Below are 21,334 nucleotides of genomic sequence, written 5' to 3' on the forward strand. Positions count from 1 at the left end.
AAAAGATTTAGCATGGGTCCCCAGATCCTCAAAAGGTTCTACAGCTGCACCATCGAGAGCATTGCATCACCACCTGGTATGGACACTGCTCGACATCTGACAGTAAGACACTGCAGAGGGTAGTGAGTACGGTATATCACTGGAGCCTAACTGCCTGCCATTCAGGACCTATATAATAGGCAGTGTCAGAGGAAAGCCTGTTTTGAGGATTGATTATAAACTACGTTTGCCATGTTTCTGTCGATATTATGGAGCTAATTTGGAATATTTTTCGACGTTGTAGTGACCGCAATTTCCGGTCAACTTCTCAGCCAAACATGAAGAACAAACAGAGCTATTTCGCCTAAAAAAGTAATATTTTGGGAAAAAAGGAACATTTGCTATCTAACTGGGAGTCTCGTGATTGAAAACATCCGAAGCTCATCAAAGGTAAAAGATTTAATTTGATTGCTCTTCTGATTTAATGCTATGCTAGGCTATCGATTAATTTACTTAAATCTGAGATGACAGGGTGATTAACAAAAGGCTAAGCTGTGTTTCCATAAATTTAATTTGTGATTTCATGAATAGGAATATTTTCTAGTAATATTTTTGTCCGTTGCTATGCTAATTAGTGTCAGCTGATGATTGCGCTCCCGGACCGGGATGGGTAGTATCAAGATTAACTAAGTACATTTTAAGCAATTCCATTTACTTTTGATACTTGAGTAAAAATAATTTGGTTTTAAATATACTTAAGTAATATTTTACTGGGTAACTTTTACTTGAGGTATCTTTACTTTTACTCAAGTATGACAATTGAGTACTTTTTCCACCACTGCCTAACCATAACCTTAAATTAACACTAAAAAGCACATTTTTGTTTTCATTAAACTTTTACGATATTTGTGGCTGTGGGATCCCTTGTGACTAGCGGAAACACGTCAGATTTGTGATATGAGAGTTGTGAATGTGATATGAGAGTTGTGTGAGTGTATAAATAAATGTTGATCTGAAGTTTGGATAATAACATATATAAAATTGCGTTATAAGAGAATGGAATTTGTATAATAAACTGATTTAAAATGTGAATAATAAGTTTTGATTTATGCCGTTATCTTGTGGTTCCGTCCATTACTGCCCATCATAGAATATCACAGGATGAATTGAGCGTGCCATGTTATTTTAGACAGTAGCGACAAGTCTGTAATTTCCGGAAGTCTAGAGAACCGTTGAGGATACGGGTGGAGCATTATTCCTATGATCCGCTGGGCAGCGTCCCGGGAAACTAACATTTTGGGTTCTGCTGGGAGTAGTATGGATGGAGAGTCATTTGGAAATGCACATGGAGTGGTTCATTAATGTGAGTACCTAAGATTTCTATGTTATATATTGATTCTGTGGAGATACGAGAAAAAAATATTGAAAAAAATATTTGTGTATAATCAATTACTAGAGATTTGATGAAGAATGAAATGAAATTATGCTAACTTGCTCCCCCAGATGTAGACGTACATCGGGTGCGAAAATAGTAAATACACATTTTTTTCTGGGTTGGTCCCCTTTATGGATTGTTTGATAAGAGATAAGGTTATGAAAGCATTATATGACTGTTTTTAAATGCTTATGGGATTTTCTCCGTTTTTGCAGTAAGAGATGAGTTGCTATATTTATTGAATAGATGCTTTTCCCTTACAGTTACAGTGAATTAAGATGGAATCTTGACGTAACTTATAGGTCATACAATGCCAAATTAGGGTTTCCATCAAGCTAATTATCTTTGCAGAGCTAATGTGACGCAGTAAATTCATTTAAATATGTTGCACGAGAAAATATAATTTGCTTTTATTACAAGGCGCAAAATCTGGTTTTGAGTTAATGGATGTTGTTTTCTTTAGAAAGTTATAGCAGCCAGTGTTTTGTTTTAAGATATAAACTGGACAATTTTACACCTTGCTTAGTTCGATTTTGAATGACTCTTTAATCGCCTGATATAATAGGCTCCGAGGAATGATGTCGTCATTTAAATCACTGAATCAAATAATAATGATATAGATATGCATTGAATATATGTTTGTTAACAAATTGCAAGTGTTTGTTTTATTACCTGTAGCCAAATCAGAAGGGACAGTTATTAAATCTAATTCATTGTAATAATAGCAGATGGGAAATTGCTATGGATCTGTGACAATGATCATAGTTGATAACTAAGTATGGGTATTAATTATTGCATGATAACAAGGCTACAACAGCAATGGATTGATGTTGTGGACAGAAAGAGGCTCTATCATTGTGAACTATTAGATGTCTTTTTTTCCCTTTATGAATTGACGGATGGATTTTATTTGGGCATTACATGTTAATTTCAAAGTCATGGATGTTTAATAAGTGTGAAAGCGGTTGTTATTAATAATATAGAGTAATAGTGTTTGGGTAGACTGAAATGAAGACATTGGATTTTAATAATTTGAATGGACATATGTTATTAGTTATTTGTGGTTTTTGGATAGACTACTAATGCCATGTCTTTATGGAGTTATTATGGGTAGTGATTCTAATTCGATTTTGTTATTTGAAAGTGTTTTATTTTTAACCAGTAGTGATGTTTTGTTATTTTAACACATTACTCACATTGCGAGTTTTGTGTAAAAAATGGGGGAATAGTGATATGAAGGAGTGTATCGAGTGATACATGTAGGAGTGTACTGTTGTGTTGCTTGTTTTGTTCTGTTTCGTTACAAATCTCACCAGATTGGGTCTGCTGGATTACTGGGATTTCTCCCGATGGGTAAGACGGTCTAACTTCCTGATCCCTTGACGCTGTGATGAAGTTGACAGTGTGATGGGGAGTTTGAGCCAATAAAAAAAAAAATCTACCTAATTTTTTGTTACTATCTTTGACATGTTTAGAAATGAACTGAACTAAACCATTTAAATTACAGGTTGTAATGCAACGCCAAGGGGGATGAATGCTCTTGCAAGGCACTCTAGTTTATGGTGACTAGCTGGCAACAACATCAGCATGGCACTAGTTAAATTGTAAAAGAAAGTGATGTTGTCGTGGAAATATTGGTTCAATAATATCTCTCAGATACTGGAGCCTGTGAAATGAAATCGGCTTTATTACGAAGTAACAGGTCGAGTTGGTCCATGGACTCAGTCTCAGTCCACTCCTTTTATACAGTTTCATGCTTTATTCAAGTTTCATAGTCCCTCCACTTTATGCTAATAACCATTTCCCCTCGTCTTTACTCCACCATTGTTTCCAAATCTAAGTTTCTCTTGGCGTGGTTTCCCCTCCCCTCCAGTTCCTTGGATCAATTATATTGATGGTGCGCCTATACATTATTTCCAACAAATAATAAGTACAGATTGCTATAGGCAATTCTAAGATTGCTACATGCCATTATCTGACTATAATATTACTTTGGGCCATTATAGGATTAAGTACAGATAACTATAGGCCATTATAGAATTATACCAATAAAACACTTAATCCCAGGTTACACATAGTGCCTTTGATTACTCCCTTTTTTGCTGTTCAGCCTTTTAACAAGAAACGCATTCTCTTAACAGAAAACACCCATATGTTCCTCCCCTTTGGGACTTACTAAGTAAAACCTTTAAAGTTGATCCAGTACAAGTGAGAAGGAGAAGCACCTTCTGTATGTATTGCTATGGAGACAATCTGCCTCCCATTCTCCTTATCAACCTTCCTCCCCTTCCTCATCCATACTGGGGAATCAGGACCAAACCAGGACCAAACCTCTCCTTTCACATATAGCTAGAAGGAAGTAAAAGATCCATCCTCCAGACAATTGTCCTTTATCATACTGTGTATAAGCATGTGCATGCATTGCTTTGCCAGAGGTTTTCTCATTTATGTAGAATACAATAAAAACAATCATCTCAACCTCGCAAATCCTTATAATATCATTCTCAATATGACACCTAAACATGTGGCCCTCCCTCACGAACACCTCTCCAACAACCATTTTAGCACAAGTGTTGAACCTGACGGAGGATTAAGGGCATGGACTCTTGTAGCCGGAAAAAGCCTATGTTGCATACATGTTTAGACAAAGCAAATACTCAGAAGGTCTAACAGCATTTATAGTATCATTCAACAATTGATATACTGAATAGATGTATATTCACTAAACACACTCTTCATCACAACACAATGGGGAAATCCCCCCTTTGACACATTGCACAATCCAATGGTTCAAGGGGATGATGATGTCAATCTTTCTTTGCATCCCTTTGTGCACCACTTACCCTCTTTTTGGCCATGGTTTACGCTCTAGATGGACTCCTACATTTCGTCAGAACCTGTGATCTGAGTTAGGGTCCTCATCATCTTTGATATAGTTCGGGTACTAGGTATGTGTCCAGAAGATCACCATCTCTTGTCAGTTTCCAGAAACTGTTGTTGTTCCGGATAGACATGACAAGCCCATCCTCCACCTGGAGCTACTCTCCATATGCATTCAGGACTTCCAAATGGACAGTCCAATGGTCCTCCTTTAGCATTACACGGTTTTCCCTTTTTGTTGGTGTATTGTCCTGGAGCTCTAGGGAAAGGGCACACCTCCACAGGTGGGTTGGTAATGACTCTATGTACAGTCATTTACTGGGGTTTGGATCAGGAGAGATTTCATAAAAGTTCAAACACAGCAGAATACCACTCTCCATCACCACTATGGCAATCATGATTGCCATTTTTGCAAACATTGCTCCCCATTTTCCCAGGATTGAGTCCAACCAGTCGCAAGCATGGGAATCATGTCCATCATTGTCCTTTACTTCCTGTCGTAGTCCTTTCAGCTTGGTCATTGCCTTAGTAAATGAACCATCTGGGGCAGTGTTATTGGGGGTGAGGTTGCAGCATTCATCTCCAAACATAACACAAACTCCACCTTTTTCTGCTAAAAGCCAATTCAAGGCCTGCCTGCCTGTTCTGCCATGTCATTCTGTTTGTGGCCTGTACTTGTTCTCCCAAAGCTGTCAATGCAGAGTAGGTATAATTAATTAATCTTTGTTGATTATAGTAAATATAATTATTCCATTCTAGATTTTCTTTGATGCTATCCAGAGAAATATTGATTCAAATCCTGACTTAACATCATTTCTTGCTTTGTATTCCTTGGGGATTCCTCTAGGTTGTCCTATTGCTTCTAAATAGACCTTGTGGTCAGACTTATATTCTCTCCTTACTCTATGTTTTGTAGTTCGTTGCTTAGTATCACTAGAATTCCATTCAGTGACAGTTATCTGTTGAATCAACCTAACCCTTGCACAAAGGCCTGTTCATCCCTTCGGTAATTGTTGCCCTTCATCTTTTCCCTCCGCATATCCAGAAGAAATCTGCCACTACCATAGTCTGTTCTTCATATGGTGCAATTAATGGTCGTGCTAGAGTATGATTTTGACAATTATCGTGAGTAATTGCTCTTCCCACCCAACTTCCGGCTGCTTGATACGTAGCCCTTTCTGTTGCGTTTGCATTCCAATTGGTGTTATTTAGTTAAGTGCCATATGCCTCTAAACTTCCCCATCTCATGCTGTCCTTCTGTGCTGTTGAAACATTCATAAGGTTGTTTATAATCTATTCAATATTAATTTGGGGTCTCTAACTTCTGTGCTTCCACCTGTACATCCAATTCTTGACACCATTTTCCCTAACCTGTTTGGTTGTCATACCTCTGATAGTGTGGATTACCCAAATATGACACACATTCAATTGGACAATGACACCTTTATGATCTTCTCAAATAGCAAAGGGTTTTGATTAAAGTCAGCACAGTCCCTATAATCATAAGGATTAGGTACGACCGCGTATTCTTTCAGTGGAGAAGGCGCACACAGTAAGCAATTTGTCTGTCCTCATTTAGATGCTGTATATTGAGCCCATTCATACCAGTCGTTTTCTTCTACTTCCCTCCATATTTGTTCTTTTACCAGATCCCTGTTAGGAGGACCGTGAGAGGGCAGAGAAGTCGATGGTGGGGAAATCCCACCCATTTCCTGTTGTTTTTCCTTCTCCTGCATCATCGCCTGTGTTTGGGGAGTCTGCCAGAGTAGATATCCCATCAATAACAGTGCACATGTCACTCTCCCCCCTCCTCCGATTCTCTGGGTGTTCAGGAAAGTGTGCCTGTTGACTCTCGGTAATTGCATTTTGGTCCTCTTCTCCCTCTGATTCTTCCTGGCTTCTGCCTGGTGTATCAATATCCTCAGCTTCCTCATGGCTCGCTGGTGTGCCGATTCCCTCCAGAATTCTGGTGCAGTGGTTTAGATGGTACCGCGTAGTGCTTCCTTCCACCTGGATGGCTGTTGGTGTCGCTAGGACCACCTTGTAGGGACCCTCTCGCCTTGGCTCGTTACACTTCCTCCGGAACACTCGGCTGTAGACCCGATCTCCTGGGATCATCGGACCGGGAACCTCTGGTGCTGGTGTAGGTTCTCGCTGTTTTTCATGGAGATAAATACCTTCATGTATAGAAGTTGTCTCACGTATGCTTTCAACTCCATTTCTAATCACTCTAATGAGGGACCTTTATAGGGCCCTCTTAGAACTCGCACTGGTATGGGTCGACCTGTAAGCATTTCATGCTGGGTTAGATGCTTATTTCTGTTAGTTTAGTGCGGTAACTCATTAGAGCAAGTGTTAGAGCAATTAAGCTTTGTGCTAGTACAGATTTTATTCAGTTTAGCCTTGAGGGTTCCATTTATTCTGGGTATTACTTCTCTGGTAAAAAATTGTATCACTGTTCCTGATCTGCTGATGGTACTGCTTCTACCCATCTTCTAAAGCTATCTATTATAACCAACGTGTATCTTTTACCATTTACCTTCTTTATCATATCCACATAGAGTAATAGACTATGTCGGAATGGTCCTTCTGGGACCCAGCATGTGTCTATGGGTGTGGTTATCCCTTTTCGTGCATTGTTTTGCACACATACTTCACATCTCATTAGTGCATCATCTACCATTGCCTGTAGATGTGATGACCAGTATCCTTGTTTTTAATTTTTTTCTTATCTATCACTTCCCCCTTGTGCAATGGTCAAAACCATGTGCATCAGTAATAAGCAAATTAAGCAAAATAATGGGTGCTATTTTTGATTCCTTCATGGGATCCCCATAGTCCCTTGCCATCTTTGATTGCCCCCCTTTGGTGCCACATGGATTTCTCACAGAGCCCAGCTTGTTCCTGCATTCTAATTATGTCATCTGGCTGAGGTATAGATTCAATGATAACCATTGGGGCTTTTGCTGCCTCATCTGCTGCGTTATCTCCTTTAACAATGAAGTCATTCAATTCTTTATGTGCTTGGCATTTTATTATCACTAACCTTTTATGATATATCAATGGCATCATTCATTTTTATAATTTGTGTGTTCCATCACTTTTCTGAGTCAGTATATATGTTTACTGTTCCTTAGTACATAAATGCAAACAGAGGTATGCACTCCTCCGCCAGGGGCACACTAAAAATTTTTCCACATAAATCAATCACTGTTAAGGTACTTGGCACCTGGGGGAACATTGGTCAGCAGCGTGTGAGGCTTGGAACTTCCGCAAGCCAGTCCTGTGCTATGTCATTTACAGCTCTAAAGTCACGTACCAGTCTCCATTTCTTTCCATCTGCTTTAAGGACTGGCAATAGAGGTGTATCACAGCAGCTCTGTGTTTCTATTACCCCTGCTTCTATTAGCCCTTCAATAGTCATGCTTATACCTTCTTCTGGTTTCATATAGAATTGGGCTTTCCAGGGGGGTTTAGCGTCTGGTTTTACTTTAATGCAGACATGACTTGCTGATTTGACCAATTCAACATCAGTATCATGTGGTGACCATGCCTCACTCGGTACACTTTATTCCATTTCCTGCCTTTTCTGGTTGTCTGGTGCTATCCCTTCTCCCAATTGTACTTGCTGGTGAGCTGTAACTTCTACCTCATTTGGGTCCCCATTCATTACTGTTGTGGCCAGTATTTGAATAAAAGCCTTATCTTTAGAGTGATAACAGACTGTCTGTTTTGTTCCACTTGCTTATTTTTTGCTTGTTTCATCATGGGACGTAAATCCTTTGATCCCTTATTTACTAGCAATGTAATGTGTGGAACGGAATCAGAAATATTATAAAAATCTGTCCACCAAAGTCTGAACCATCCCTGTCCATTACACCCATTGGTGACCCCTGTTTCCCTATAATTATGTACTGAGACAATTGGTACTGATTTTCCATTGGCATTTATTATCCAAAGTTGTTCTAATAAAGGGTCTTGGTTGGGGTCATACTGCATTGTGCAGTGATATTCTGGTTTTGCTACGATTTGGCTCCGGAGCCTGTGAATTCAAAATAGACTTTATTACAAAGTAACAAGCTGAGTTGCTCCATGGACCAACTTGGCTTGTTACTTTGTAATAAAGTCTATTTGAATTCACAGGCTCCGGTACCTGAGAGATATTATTGAACCAATATTCCCACGACAATGTTTATTCCAATGGGCGAGGGGATAAGTAACTTGTAATATTGGTTACCATCTGGATTTCACCCTGACATGGCAATTAGCTAACATAATCCACGAGCTGACGAGGTAAAAATCTGTCGTTCTGCCCCTGAACATGGCAACCCACTGTTCCTAGGCCGTCACCCTTAAATAAAGGTTAAATAAAAAAATAGGAAAAAAATAATGACAAGGCGGAGCGAATGTCCCGTGCAACAGTGTTGTATGAGGTGCTTGCTAGCCTCTTAGCACTGATTTAGTTGATTATTTTATTCACTAGAAACGGGGAAAGCTGCATTGGGGTATTTATTTGATTCTATATGTTATGCTACATGTGTACAGTCAGTCAACCAAACAATGGCCCAGTCCATCTTACATGTGCTTTGTCCAGCAGGCCCTAGAGTGTGTAGATGTTGGTGTCGGCCGTACCATGACGATGTGGGAGGGGACCCGGGGCCAGGTTACAGTGGCCATACTGGGTCACCTCCACCCTGGAGCTCTGGGGGCATAGGAGCCGGAAGTCTTTAGACTGTAGGTCAAGTTCCCACAACTCACCTGAGTAACCGAGAGAAGAGAGAGATTTTCACAGTACCTGTCAAACGTTTCAATACACCTACTCATTTATTGTTTACTATTTTCTACATTGTAGAATAATAGTGAGGACATTTATGTAGTAAACCACCCAGACACCTGAATGGTACAGTCGTCCTTCTGAATGAGCTGCAGGACAGGAATCAAACTGTTGGAGGATTTATTTACAGCTACACAGTGTAATGGCTGTGATGGGAGAGAACTGAGGATAGATCAATAATATTGTAGCGACTCCACAATAATGACCTAAATGGCAAAGTGAAAAGGTAACACAAATTAACGAAATACATGCACCTTATATGCAGCAAGGCACTAAAGTAAAACTGCAAAAAAACATGACAAAGGAATACACCATTTGGCCTAAATGCAAAGCCCCATGTTGGGGGAAATCCAACACAACACACTGAGTAACTGCCTCATTATTTTTGCATGGTGGTGGCTGCATCATGTTATGGGTATGCTTGGCATCAGAAAATACTGGGGAGTTTTTTAGGATACAAATTAATGTATAGAGCTAAACACAGGCAAATCCTAGAGCAAAACCTGCTTCAGTCTGCTTTACACCAGACACTGGGAGAGGAATTCATCTTTCAACAGGACCTACAGTTAACCTACAGTTGAAGTTGGACGTTTACATACACCTTAGCTAAATACATTTAAACTCCGTTTTTCACAATTCCTCTAATTTAATCCTAGTAAAAATCCCTGTTATAGGTCAGTTAGGATCACCACCTTATTTTAAGAATGTGAAATGTCAGAATAATAGTAGAGAAAATGATTTATTTCAGCTTTTATTTCTCTCATCACATTCCCAGAGTGTCAGAAGTTTATATACACTCAATTAGTATTTGGTAGCATTGCCTTTAAATGGTTTAACTTGGGTCAAACGTTTTAGGTAGCCTTCCACAAGCTTCCCACAATAAGTTGGGTGAATTTTGGACCATTCCTCCTGACAGAGCCGGTGTAACTGAGTCAGGTTTTTAGGCCTCCTTGCTCGCACACACTTTTTCAGTCCTGCCCACTGATTTTCTATAGGATTGAGGTCAGGGCTTTGTGATGGCCACTCCAATACTTTGACTTTGTTGTCCTTAAGCCATTTTGCCACAAATTTGTAAGTATGTTTGGGGTCATTGTCGATTTGGAAGATCCATTTGCAATCAAACTTTAACTTGCTGACTGATGTCTTGAGATGTTGCTTCAATATATCCACATAATTTCTCTCCCTCATGATGCCATCTATTTTGTAAAGTGCACCAGTCTCCGCTGCAGCAAAGCACCTCCACAACATGATGCTGCCACCCCCGTGTTTCACGGTTGGAATGGTGTTCTTCGGCTTGCAAGCCTCCCCCTTTTTCCTCCAAACATAACAATGGCCAAACAGTTCTATTTGTGTTTCATCAGACCAGAGGACACTTCTCCAAAAAGTACGATCTTTGTCCCCATGTGCAATTGCAAACGGTAGTCTGGCTTTTTTATGACAGTTTTGGATCAGTGGCTTCTTCCTTGCTGAGCTGCCTTTCAGGTTAGGTCGATATATGACTCGTTTTTACTGTGGATATAGATACTTTTGTACCTGTTTCTTCAAGCATCTTCACAAGGTCCTTTGCTGTTGTTCTGGGATTGATTTGCACTTTTCACACTAAATTACATTCATCTCTAGGAGACAGAACGAGTCTCCTTCCTGAGCGGTATGATGGCTGCGTGGTCCCATGGTGTTTATACTTGCGTATGATTGTTTGTACAGATGAACGTGGTACCTTCAGGTGTTTGGGAATTGCTCTCAAAGATGAACCAGACTTGTGGAGGTCTACAATTTTATTTCTGAGGTCTTGATTTCTTTTGATTTTCCCATGATGTCAAGCAGAGGCACTGAGTTTGAAGGTCGGCCTTGAAATACATCCACAGGTACACCTCCAATTGACTCAAATGATGTCAATTAGTCTATCAGAAGCTTCTAAAGCCATGACATCATTTTCTTGAATTTTCCAAGCTGTTTGAAGAACAGTCAACTTAATGTAATTGTAAACTTCTGACTCACTGGAATTGTGATACAGCGAACTAAGTGAAATAATCTGTCTGTAAACAATTGTTGGAAAAATTACGTATCATGTACAAAGTAGATGTCCTAAACGACTTGCCAAAACTATAGTTTATTAACAAGAAATTTGAGGACTGGTTGAAAAATGAGTTTTAATGACTCCAACCTAAGTGTATGTAAACTTCGGACTTCAACTGTACAACACAAGGCCAATTCTACACTGGAGTTGCTTACCAAGATAACAAGAAATACTACAAGACTTGAAAATACAGTAGCCATGATTCTTAACATCTTGACAGAGCTTGAAGAGTTTCGAAAATAATAATAGGAAAATATTGCACAATCCTCAGAGACATACCCAAGAAGACTCACAGCTTATTATTACTGCCAAAGGTGTTTGTAACATATATGGACTCAGGGAGCTGAATCATTTTGCAATGACTATATTTTATTTGTATTAATCTAAAAAATAAAAAATAAAAATAAAATCCACTGAGTATTGTGTATATTGTTGACAAAAACGGACAATTAAACAAATGTTAATCCCACCTTGTAACACAATAAAATGTGAAGAAATCCAAGGGGTCTGAAGACTTTTGCAAGGCACTGTATTTTGGGGACATAGAGATCAGTTCAGAGCTGGTGTTCCAAAAGTGGGATCGGCAGTCCCTTCAGGGTACATGGAGAAACCCCAGATGTTCTGCACAGTGAGCTGAACAAAAAGTTACTGAACCTTTTAAAATGACACTTTATTTGTTATTATTTGTCTTGTTCAATAATCCTCTTGGTCTGAATGTTGGGACTGAACATGTTATACTCAACTGTAACGGCAGATTTCCTCCTCTTCCTCTGAAGAGGTGTAGCAAGGATCGGACCAATACGCAGTGTGGTAAGTGTCCATGTTTTAATAGAAAAGACGGAACACTATGAAATACAAAAACAATCAAGTTAATATAAACTAACCGAAACAGTCCCGTGTGGCACAAACACCCACAAACCAGCAGTGCAACCCAGGCTACCTAAATATGGTTCTCAAATCAGGGACAACGATAAACAGCTGCCTCTGATTGAGAACCATATCAGGCCAAACACAGAAATAGAAAAAACATAGAAACACAAACAGACTGCCCACCCCAACTCACGCCCTGACCATAAAGACAAAACAAAGGAAATAAAGGTCAGAACGTGACAACAACAGACTACATCATGAAATAATCAGATGTCTCCTGTCCGGTGGTAATACATATCAACTACCTGACTTATTTCCATCCATCTGCATCCCCTTACAGATAAGTAAGTAGCCTTGCATAAGCTTTGACCTCTTACAGATTCCTGTACTTTATTGCCCCATCAAACTTCAGTTGTTCATAACAGGAAATACATGTTGCTTACCCTACAGTTAGGACATGAACCCGTTAACATCCTGAGAGAGTCTGTGTGCCAAGTTCTCATTGATTATATTTTGTAGCCAATCACACGAGCAGACTGAGACATTTCTTAAAACAGCAGACACACAACAGGCATGTTCATGTCACACACGCACAAAATAAAAATAGATTACACGTTATACATTTTCCCAAGGAGATTATGAATCGGTGGATAAAATGCCTGCGATGAATGAATTCCAAGAATATATTAAGCACATACTATAGCAAGTGTTTTTATCTCCACAAAGGACCCAAAGTAGAAAAAAGTATTATCGCTTTTAATTTGTCACTTTTGGTTTATGTTAATGCTTTTGTGTATCCTGGAACCTCTCTGAATTACACTGACAAGAGTGTTTCTGTCTGAGTAGAGTTAACTCAATTAAAAATCAGGACACCATTAGCTTAAGAGTTTCAGTAGAGGCAGAGAGAGACACATCACACCGCAATGTAGTCACACAACACTGCAAATCAGGAGAAAGGGTTTATTGGCAGTTATTTTCAGAACAAATGGAATGAATCAGGAAGGGGTTTATTTACAGACTCGAATCCAAAAGTGAGATAGAAAGCTGTGGTGAGCTGATGAAGAAGAAGAAGTTGTATAGAAAACAATCATCTTTGTGGAAGCAGCAGCGGGAGGGAAGATTCCAGCACGGCGCCATCCGGAGGACATGTAAAGGCATTGCGCTTTGGAGAGCGCTGTCAGCTCTTTTCCATTCAGATACAAACACACTTGAGGACTGTCTACTGCTGTGTGTGTACACAATTCTGCCGTGTTTGTCTGGATGATCCCCACGCAGAGCTTGAAGATATGACCTTGTCACAATCCTTGGTGGACAGGCTCCTTATTTTTATTTTCCTTGTCTTTTATAAACCATGCACATCACATGAAAAAGAAAACTAACGGGGAAGTGGAATGGACAGAGGGAAAGAACCAGCTGCCACAACATTGGTTAGTTTACACTGCTTCACCAACACACAGTTTACACCTCAGCTAGTCACTGGAGTTCAGAGTCAGGGTTTACATGTCTCTGGTTACCAAACGTAACCCATATTCCTATCCTATATTTTATATTTGAGATTCTTCAAAGTGAGATTCTTCAAAGTAGCCACCCTTTGCCTTGATGACAACTTTGCACACGCTTGGAATTCTCTCAACCAGCTTCACCTGGAATGCTTTCCCAACAGTCTTGAAGGAGTTCCCACATATGCTGAGAACTTGTGTAGGCTGCTTTTCCTTCACTCTGCGGTCCAATTCATCCCAAACCATCTCAATTGGGTTGAGGTCGGGTGATTGTGGTGGCAAGGTCATCTGACGTAGCACTCCATCACTCTACTTCTTGGTCAGATGGGACATACACAGCCTGGAGGTGTGTTGGGTCATTGTCCTTTTGAAAAACAAATGATAGTGGGACTAAGCAGAATCCATATGGGATGGTGTATTGCTGCAGAATGCTGTGGTAGCCATGCTGGTTAGGTGTGCATTGAATTCTAAATAAATCATTGGCAGTGTCACCAGCAAAGCACCCCCACACCATCACACCTCCTCCATGCTTCACGGTGGGAACCACACATGCAGAGATCATCCGTTCACCTACTCTGCGTCTCACAGACACAGGGGTTGGAACCAAAGGACAGATTTCCACCGGTCTAATGTTCATTGCTTGTGTCTCTTGGCCCAAGCAAGTCTCTTCTTATTATTGGTGTCCTTTAGTAGTGGTTTCTTTGCGGCAATTTGAACATGAAGGCCTGATTCATACAATCATATCTGAACAGTTGATGTTGAGATGTGTCAGTTACTTGAATTCTGAAGCATTTATTTGGGCTGCAATCTGAGGCTGGTAACTCTAATGAACTTATCCTCTGCAGCAGAGGTAACTCTGGGTCTTCCATTCCTGTGACGGTCCTCATGAGAGCCAATTTCATCATAGCACGTGATGGTTTTTGTGACTGCGCTTGAAGAAATGTTCAAAGTTCTTGAAATTTTCCAGATTGACTGACCTTCATGCCTTAAAGTAATGGACTGTTGTTTCTCTTTGCTTATTTGAGCTGTTCTTGCCATAATATGGACTCAGCCTTATTTGGTAAAAGACTATCCTCCGTATACCACCCCTACCTTGTCACAACACAACTGATTGACTTAAACGCATTGAGGAAAGAAATTCCACAAATGAACTTTTAACTGGGCACACCTGTTAATTGAAATGCATTACAGGTAACTACCTCATGAAGCTGGTTGAGAGAATGTCAAGAGTGTGCAAAGCTGTCATCACGGCAAAGGGTGGCTACTTTGAAGAATCTCATATATATATATAGATTTGTTTAACACTTTATGTTACTGCATGATTCAATGGGTTATTTCATAGTTTTGTGATGCCTTCACTATTAGTCTACAATGTAGAAAATATTACAAACAAACCATGGACTGAGTAGGTGTCCAAACTTTTGACTGGTACTGTTATATATTAATATTCATAAACTGTACCTTCAACAACAAAGAAAATAATTCCCCATATCTGTAAGAGTTTAAGTAATGCTCAATATAGACATTTTATTATAACAAAATAGGCAGTAGACTGAAGGTTAAATATCAGTTAAAATCTCAGTGTACAATTCATTATTTTGCATCAGTGTTTTGCTCCTAATATTAATACATGGACACCTGGAGTCAGTTCAAAAACAGCCATTCATTCATTCACTCTATTTCTGGTCGGGAAGTAGAACCCCCCCCAAAAGCTTAGTGACATGAATAGATTAAAACCATCATGGATGGTAGTGAACAAAGGTGGCTAATGATAGAAAACTACTCGCCTAGTTACCTCTGCGCAGTGCGAAAAGACTAAAACAGGTATGCATGGCTGCTTCAGATGAGCAGAGACGTACGTTGGTGTGCATGGATATACAACATGTGAAAAATAGTGGCGATGAGTAATGCAGATCCGATACAAGTCCAAATGAGAAATAAAGAACAAAAACGTGACAAGAAAACATGTCCGAAACATGCTCTTTAAAGCTATAACGTGCTAAGTTTTGCCTCATGTCATTTCCTTTGACGAACCTATACATGAAAAAAAGGGGAAAATATATAATTAATATTGCATCTAAAATCATGTTTCTTAAACATTAAGGAATTGTACCAAAAACAAATCCCCCATAAGCATGAAAAACATCCAGAGACAAGGTCCAGACACCAGTCAGAGACAGCCCAAGAAAATCCCAGAGAGTGAATGTTTGTGTGTGAGAGATAGAGACATCATTAAATAATTTTGTGCGTGTGTGTGTGTGTGTGTGTGAGAGAGAGAAAGATAGATCATCAACTCCAACGCGTGATCAGCTCTCTAGCCAGTGTGACAGAGGGGAGCAGGGTGGTGTTTGTGTGTGAGAGAAAGATGGAGACGTGTGTGTATATATGTATGCATGCCTGTATGTGTAGGTTGGGGGGGGGGGGTGCTAAGCTCCGGGCAAGAGGGCCAGCGATCACAGCAGGCCAGGTTGGTAAAAATAAAAAGACGTAGAATCAGAGAAGACATGAAGACCACTTAAAGAAAATAAGGGTACTCTCTTCTGTCTTCCTTTCACAACTTCTCCTTGGCAGGCACCCAGATGAAGGGTCCTGACTGCTCCTCGATGATGATTTTCACCGTGTTGTAGATCTCCTCCAGAGAGTCCCCCTGGACTATAGCTGCAGCGACACAGAGGGGATATACATTAAACACATCACTACATCGCAGTGATAGACTAGCGTTCGGTCTAGGAATTTAGGATTAAGCTACCTCATACTACAGAAACAGGATATAGGCTCCTGATCGTATGAGCCGTTCCGTCTCGCACAAACCAAGGCTCGAGCAAGGCTACTTACTACATCTCAAAGATACTAAATGCATACATCGAGTACACAAAACATTAGGAACAACTTCCTAACATTGAGTTGCACCACCCCATTATGCGCTAAGAGCAAATTCAATTCACGGGGCATAGACTCTACACAGTGTTGATAGCGTTCCACAGGAATGCTGTCCGTTGTTGACTCCAATGCTTCCCACAGTTGTCAAGTTGTCTGGATGCCCTTTGGGTGACAGACCTTTGATACACACAGGAAACAGCGGAGCGTAAAAACCCCCAGCATTGTTGCAGTTCTTGACACAAAACGGTGCGCATGGCACCTACTACCATATCCCGCTCAAAGGCACTTGAATCTTTTGTCGTGTCCATTCACCATCTCAATGGCACAAATACACAATCCATGTCTCAATGCTTAAAAATCCTTCTTTAACCTGCCTCCTTCATTTACATTGATTGAAGTGGATTTAACAAGTGACATCAATAAGGGATCACAGCTTCATCGAATCAGTCTGTCATGGAAAGAGGTGATCTTAATGTTTTGTATACTCAGTATATATTATAGGAATATATTTTTGCCCATTATTTAATTCAGGGATCTGCTACAGACACGTGTCATCATGCTAAGTGCAGAAATAGGTGTAGTGTATGAAGCAGGTTGAGAATGGACTGGTGTGGGGGGCTGGACTCACCAGTGAAGTGCTCAGTGAACTCCTGCTCCAGTTTTATGGCTCTGTCAAACGTCTTCCTCCCCTGGTCCTCTGTTAGCCTCTTATTTATCCCTCTATAGGGAGGAGAGAGAGCGCATGAACGAATGACTAAGACATTGCCCTATGTACAGCTAATAGGTGACTGAATAAAAAAAACACTGAGTCTGAACTCTTAATTGCCATTGCTTTGGCCTCTTAATATGAAAATGACATTTTGAATCAAAACAACTTACAGGATATTCTCCACAGACTTGGGCTTGACGAAAATAGCGATGGGGTAGAGCATGGTCGACTGTAGTCGTTTGATGGCGTTGCCTGAAACATCCAGGATGCAATGCTTCCCCTGGACATAAAGAGCAATAGATAAGACAACTCATCACATCACAACAGCCATATGCTGACACATCCTCCTCTACTCACCTTCTCAGCGACCTCCCTTACAGACTGGACGCTCGTTCCATACAGGTGGTTGTTGTACTGGCCTGCCTCGATGAACTTGTGGTCCTGGATGTCTTTCTCCATCTGCTCCCTGGACACCACAAAATGGTAGTCTCTGGCATCCACCTCGTAATCCCGTTTTAGTCTGGTCGTGTCTGGAAAACACAACAGATTGTTTCATGGAAATGTAGTTATCTTTGTTTGATACATTTAACTCTTGCAAACTCGTTATCACACCTCTAGGTACAAGACAAGGGTCAACATAGGATGGCAGGTAGCCTAGTGGTTAAGAACGTTGGGCCAGCAATCAAAAGGTTGCTGGTTCATAACTCTGAGCCTGATGAGGTGAAAAATCTGTCAATATGCCCTTGAGCAAGGTATGTAAGTCGCTTTGGATAAAAGCGTCTGCTAAATGGCATATATTATTATTATTATTATTATTATTATTATTATTATTATTTAACCTTAATTGCTCCTGTAACCTGCTCTGGATACGAGCATCTGATAAATGACTAAATTGTAAATAAAAACATAAAATTGTGTATGTAACAAAATGTTGGTTCTCACGTGGGACACAGGATCCAAATTTGTCAGGGAACTCTGAGATGAGGTCATCGTTGATACGGTCCTTCATTGGCCCCAGGATGATGACGGGTCGTGTGTAGTTCACTGGACAGACAAGACGGATCTACTATATCAATACTGCCCTTGTATAAGCAAAAGTATTCACCCCCCTTGCATTACAATCTCTAATTTAATTAGATTTGTATTTGGATTTCATGTAACGGACATATACAAAATAGTTCAAATTGGTGAAGTGAAAAAAATTACTTGTTTCAAAAGTGCAAAAAAATGCATATGCATTCACCCCATTTCCTATGAATCCCCTAAATAAGATCTGGTGCAACCAGTTACCTTCAGAAGTCACATAAAGTCCACATCTGTGTGCAATCTAATTGTCTCAGTACACAAGTTGGAAGTTTACATACACCTTAGTCAAATATATTTAAATTCAGTTTCATAATTCCTGACATTTAACCCTAGTAAAAATGCCCTGTCTTAGGTCAGTTAGGATCACCACTTTATTTAAGGATGTGAAATGTCAGAATAATAGTAGAGAATAATTTATTTCAGAAATTATTTCTTTCATCACATTCCCAGTGGGTCAGAAGTTTACATGCTACCAAATACTAATCGAGTGTATTGCCTTTAAATTGTTCAACTTGGGTCAAACGTTTTGGGTAACCTTCCACAAGCTTCCCACAATAAGTTGGGTGATATTTTGGCCCATTCCTCCTCACAGTGCTGGTGTAACTGAGTCAGGTTTGTAAGGCCTCCATGCTCGCACATGCTTTTTCAGATCTGCCCACAACAGGATTGAGGTCAGGGCTTTGTGATGGCCACTCCAATACCTTGACTTTGTTGTCCTTAAGCCATTTTGCCACAACTTTGGAAGTTTGCTTGGGGTCATTGTCCATTTGGAAGACCCATTTGCGACTAAGCTTTAACTGATGTCTTGAGATGTTGCTTCAATATATCCACATAATTGTCCCTCCTCATGATGCCATCTATTTTGTAAAGTGCACCAGTCCCTCATGCAGCAGAGCACCCCCACAACATGATGCTGGCACCCCCATGTTTCACGGTTGGGATGGTGTTCTTTGGCGTGCAAGCCTTCCCCTTTTCCCTCCAAACATAACAATGGTCATTATGGCCAAACAGTTCTATTTTGTTTCATCAGACCAGAGGACATTTCTCTAAAAAATACGATCTTTGTCCCCATGTGCAGTTGCAAACCGTAGTCTGGCTTTTTTTATGGCAGTTTTGGAGCAGTGACTTCTTCCTTGCTGAGCTGCCTTTCAGGTTATGTCGATATACAACTTGTTTTATTGTGGATATAGATACTTGTGTACCCGTTTCCTACAGCATCTTCACAAGGTCCTTTGCTGTTGTTCTGGGATTGATTTGCACTTTTCGAACTAAATTACGTTAATCTCTAGGAGACAGAACGAGTCTCCTTCCTGAATGGTATGACGGCTGCCTTGTCCCATGGTGTTTATAGTTGCGTACGATTGTTTGTACAGATGAACGTGGTACCTTCAGGTGTTTGGAAATTGCTCCAAAGGATAAACCAGACTTGGAGGTCTACAATATTTTTTCTGAGGTCTTGGCTGATTTCTTTTGATTTTCCAATGATGTCAAGCAAAAGAGGCAGTGAGTTTGAAGGTAGGCCTTGAAATACATCCACAGGTACACCTCCAATTGATACCATTTGAGTCAATTAGCCTATCAGAAGCTTCTAAAGGCATGACATCATTTTCTGGAATTTTCCAAGCTGTTTAAATGCACAGTCAACTTAGTGTATATACACTTCTGACCCACTGGAATTGTGATACACTGAAATAATCTGTCTGTAAACAATTGTTCGAAAAATTACTTGTGTCATGCACAAAGTAGATGTCCTAACCGACTTGCCAAAACAATAGTTTGTTAACAAGAATTTTGTGGAGTGGTTGAACAACGATTTTTAATGACTCCAACCTAAGTGTATGAGGGTGGGTTATAAAACAAAATATCCAAAACTTTGAACATCCCACGGAGCACCATTACATCCATTATTAAAATGTTTTAAATAATATGGCACCACAACAAACCTGCCAAGAGAGAGCCACCCACCAAAACTCACGTACCCGACAAGGAGGGCATTAGTCAGAGGCAAAAAAGCAACCAAAGATAACACTGAAGTAGCTGCAAAGCTCCACAGCGGAGATTGGAGCATCTGTCCATAGGACCACATTAAGCCTTACACTCCACAGCTGGGCTTTGCTGAAGAGTGGTCAGAGAAAAGCCATTGCTTAAAGAAAAAAAATAAGCAAACACGTTTGGTGTTCGCCAAAAGGCATGTAGTAGAGTCCCCAAACATATGGAAGGTACTCTGGTCAAATGACAAAAATCTTGCTTTTTGGCCATCAAGGAAAACACTATGTCTGGCACAAACCTGAGAACACCATCGACAGGGACTGGGAAACTGGTCAGAATTGAAGGGATGATGGATGGTGCTAAATACAAAGGAAATTCTTGAGGGAGACCTGTTTCAGTCTTCCATCCCAGTCTCAAATCTCTGGAGGTTCTCCTTCCAGCAGGACAATGACCCTAAGCATACTACTAAAGCAAAACTTAAGTGGTTTAAGGGGAAACATTTAAATATTTTGGAAAGGCCTAGTCAAAGCTCCGACCTCAATCCAACTGAGAATCTGTGGTATGACTTAAAGATTGCTGTACACCCACGGAACTCATCCAAGTTGAAGGAGCTGGAGCAGTGTTGCCTTGTAGAATGGGCAAAAATCCCAGTGGCTCGATGTGCCAAGCTCATAGAGACATACCCCAAGAGACTTGCAGCTGTAATTGCTGCAAAAAGTGGCTCCACAAAGTATTGGCATTGGGGGGGATGAATAGTTATGCACGCTCAAGTTCTGATTTTTTGTCTTATTTGTTGTTTGTTTCACCCCAAAAATATTTTGCATCTTCAATGTGGTAGGCATGTTGTGTAAATGAAATGAAACAAACCCCCCCAAAATCTAGTTGAATTCCAGGTTGTAAGGCAACAAAATAGGACAAATGCCAAGGGGGTGAATACTTTCACAAGCCACTGTAACTAATTCTAAGATAACTAACTATGATAACAAACCAACTAAGATACCGTAACCAAGTGAGATAACTAACTCTAATAGGGCAGTGAGATCTGAGCTATCCTGTGATACTGCTGCTGTCAGATGTGTGACAGAGATGATAATGT

At 40.2% G+C, this 21,334-nt stretch overlaps 1 protein-coding gene across 3 annotated transcripts in view; it reads right to left on the reverse strand.

The window, feature by feature from the left end:
* Positions 1 to 15,998: 15,998 nt before the first annotated feature.
* LOC124037986 (discs large homolog 1-like protein) overlaps positions 15,999 to 21,334 on the reverse strand; it is a 214,644-nt gene continuing 209,308 nt past the window's right edge. For all 3 annotated transcript variants that reach the window (XM_046353313.1, XM_046353314.1, XM_046353315.1), the window contains 5 exons: positions 18,106 to 18,207; positions 17,521 to 17,693; positions 17,334 to 17,443; positions 17,083 to 17,174; positions 15,999 to 16,232 (listed from right to left, as the gene is read on the reverse strand). In XM_046353313.1, the coding sequence (XP_046209269.1) occupies positions 16,126 to 16,232; positions 17,083 to 17,174; positions 17,334 to 17,443; positions 17,521 to 17,693; positions 18,106 to 18,207 (584 nt within the window). In that variant the 3' untranslated portion in view covers positions 15,999 to 16,125. The remainder of the gene's footprint in view (positions 16,233 to 17,082; positions 17,175 to 17,333; positions 17,444 to 17,520; positions 17,694 to 18,105; positions 18,208 to 21,334) is intronic.

This window comes from Oncorhynchus gorbuscha, linkage group LG06 (genome assembly GCF_021184085.1).
Source record: "Oncorhynchus gorbuscha isolate QuinsamMale2020 ecotype Even-year linkage group LG06, OgorEven_v1.0, whole genome shotgun sequence".
In the NCBI taxonomy this organism is placed as follows: domain Eukaryota; kingdom Metazoa; phylum Chordata; class Actinopteri; order Salmoniformes; family Salmonidae; genus Oncorhynchus; species Oncorhynchus gorbuscha.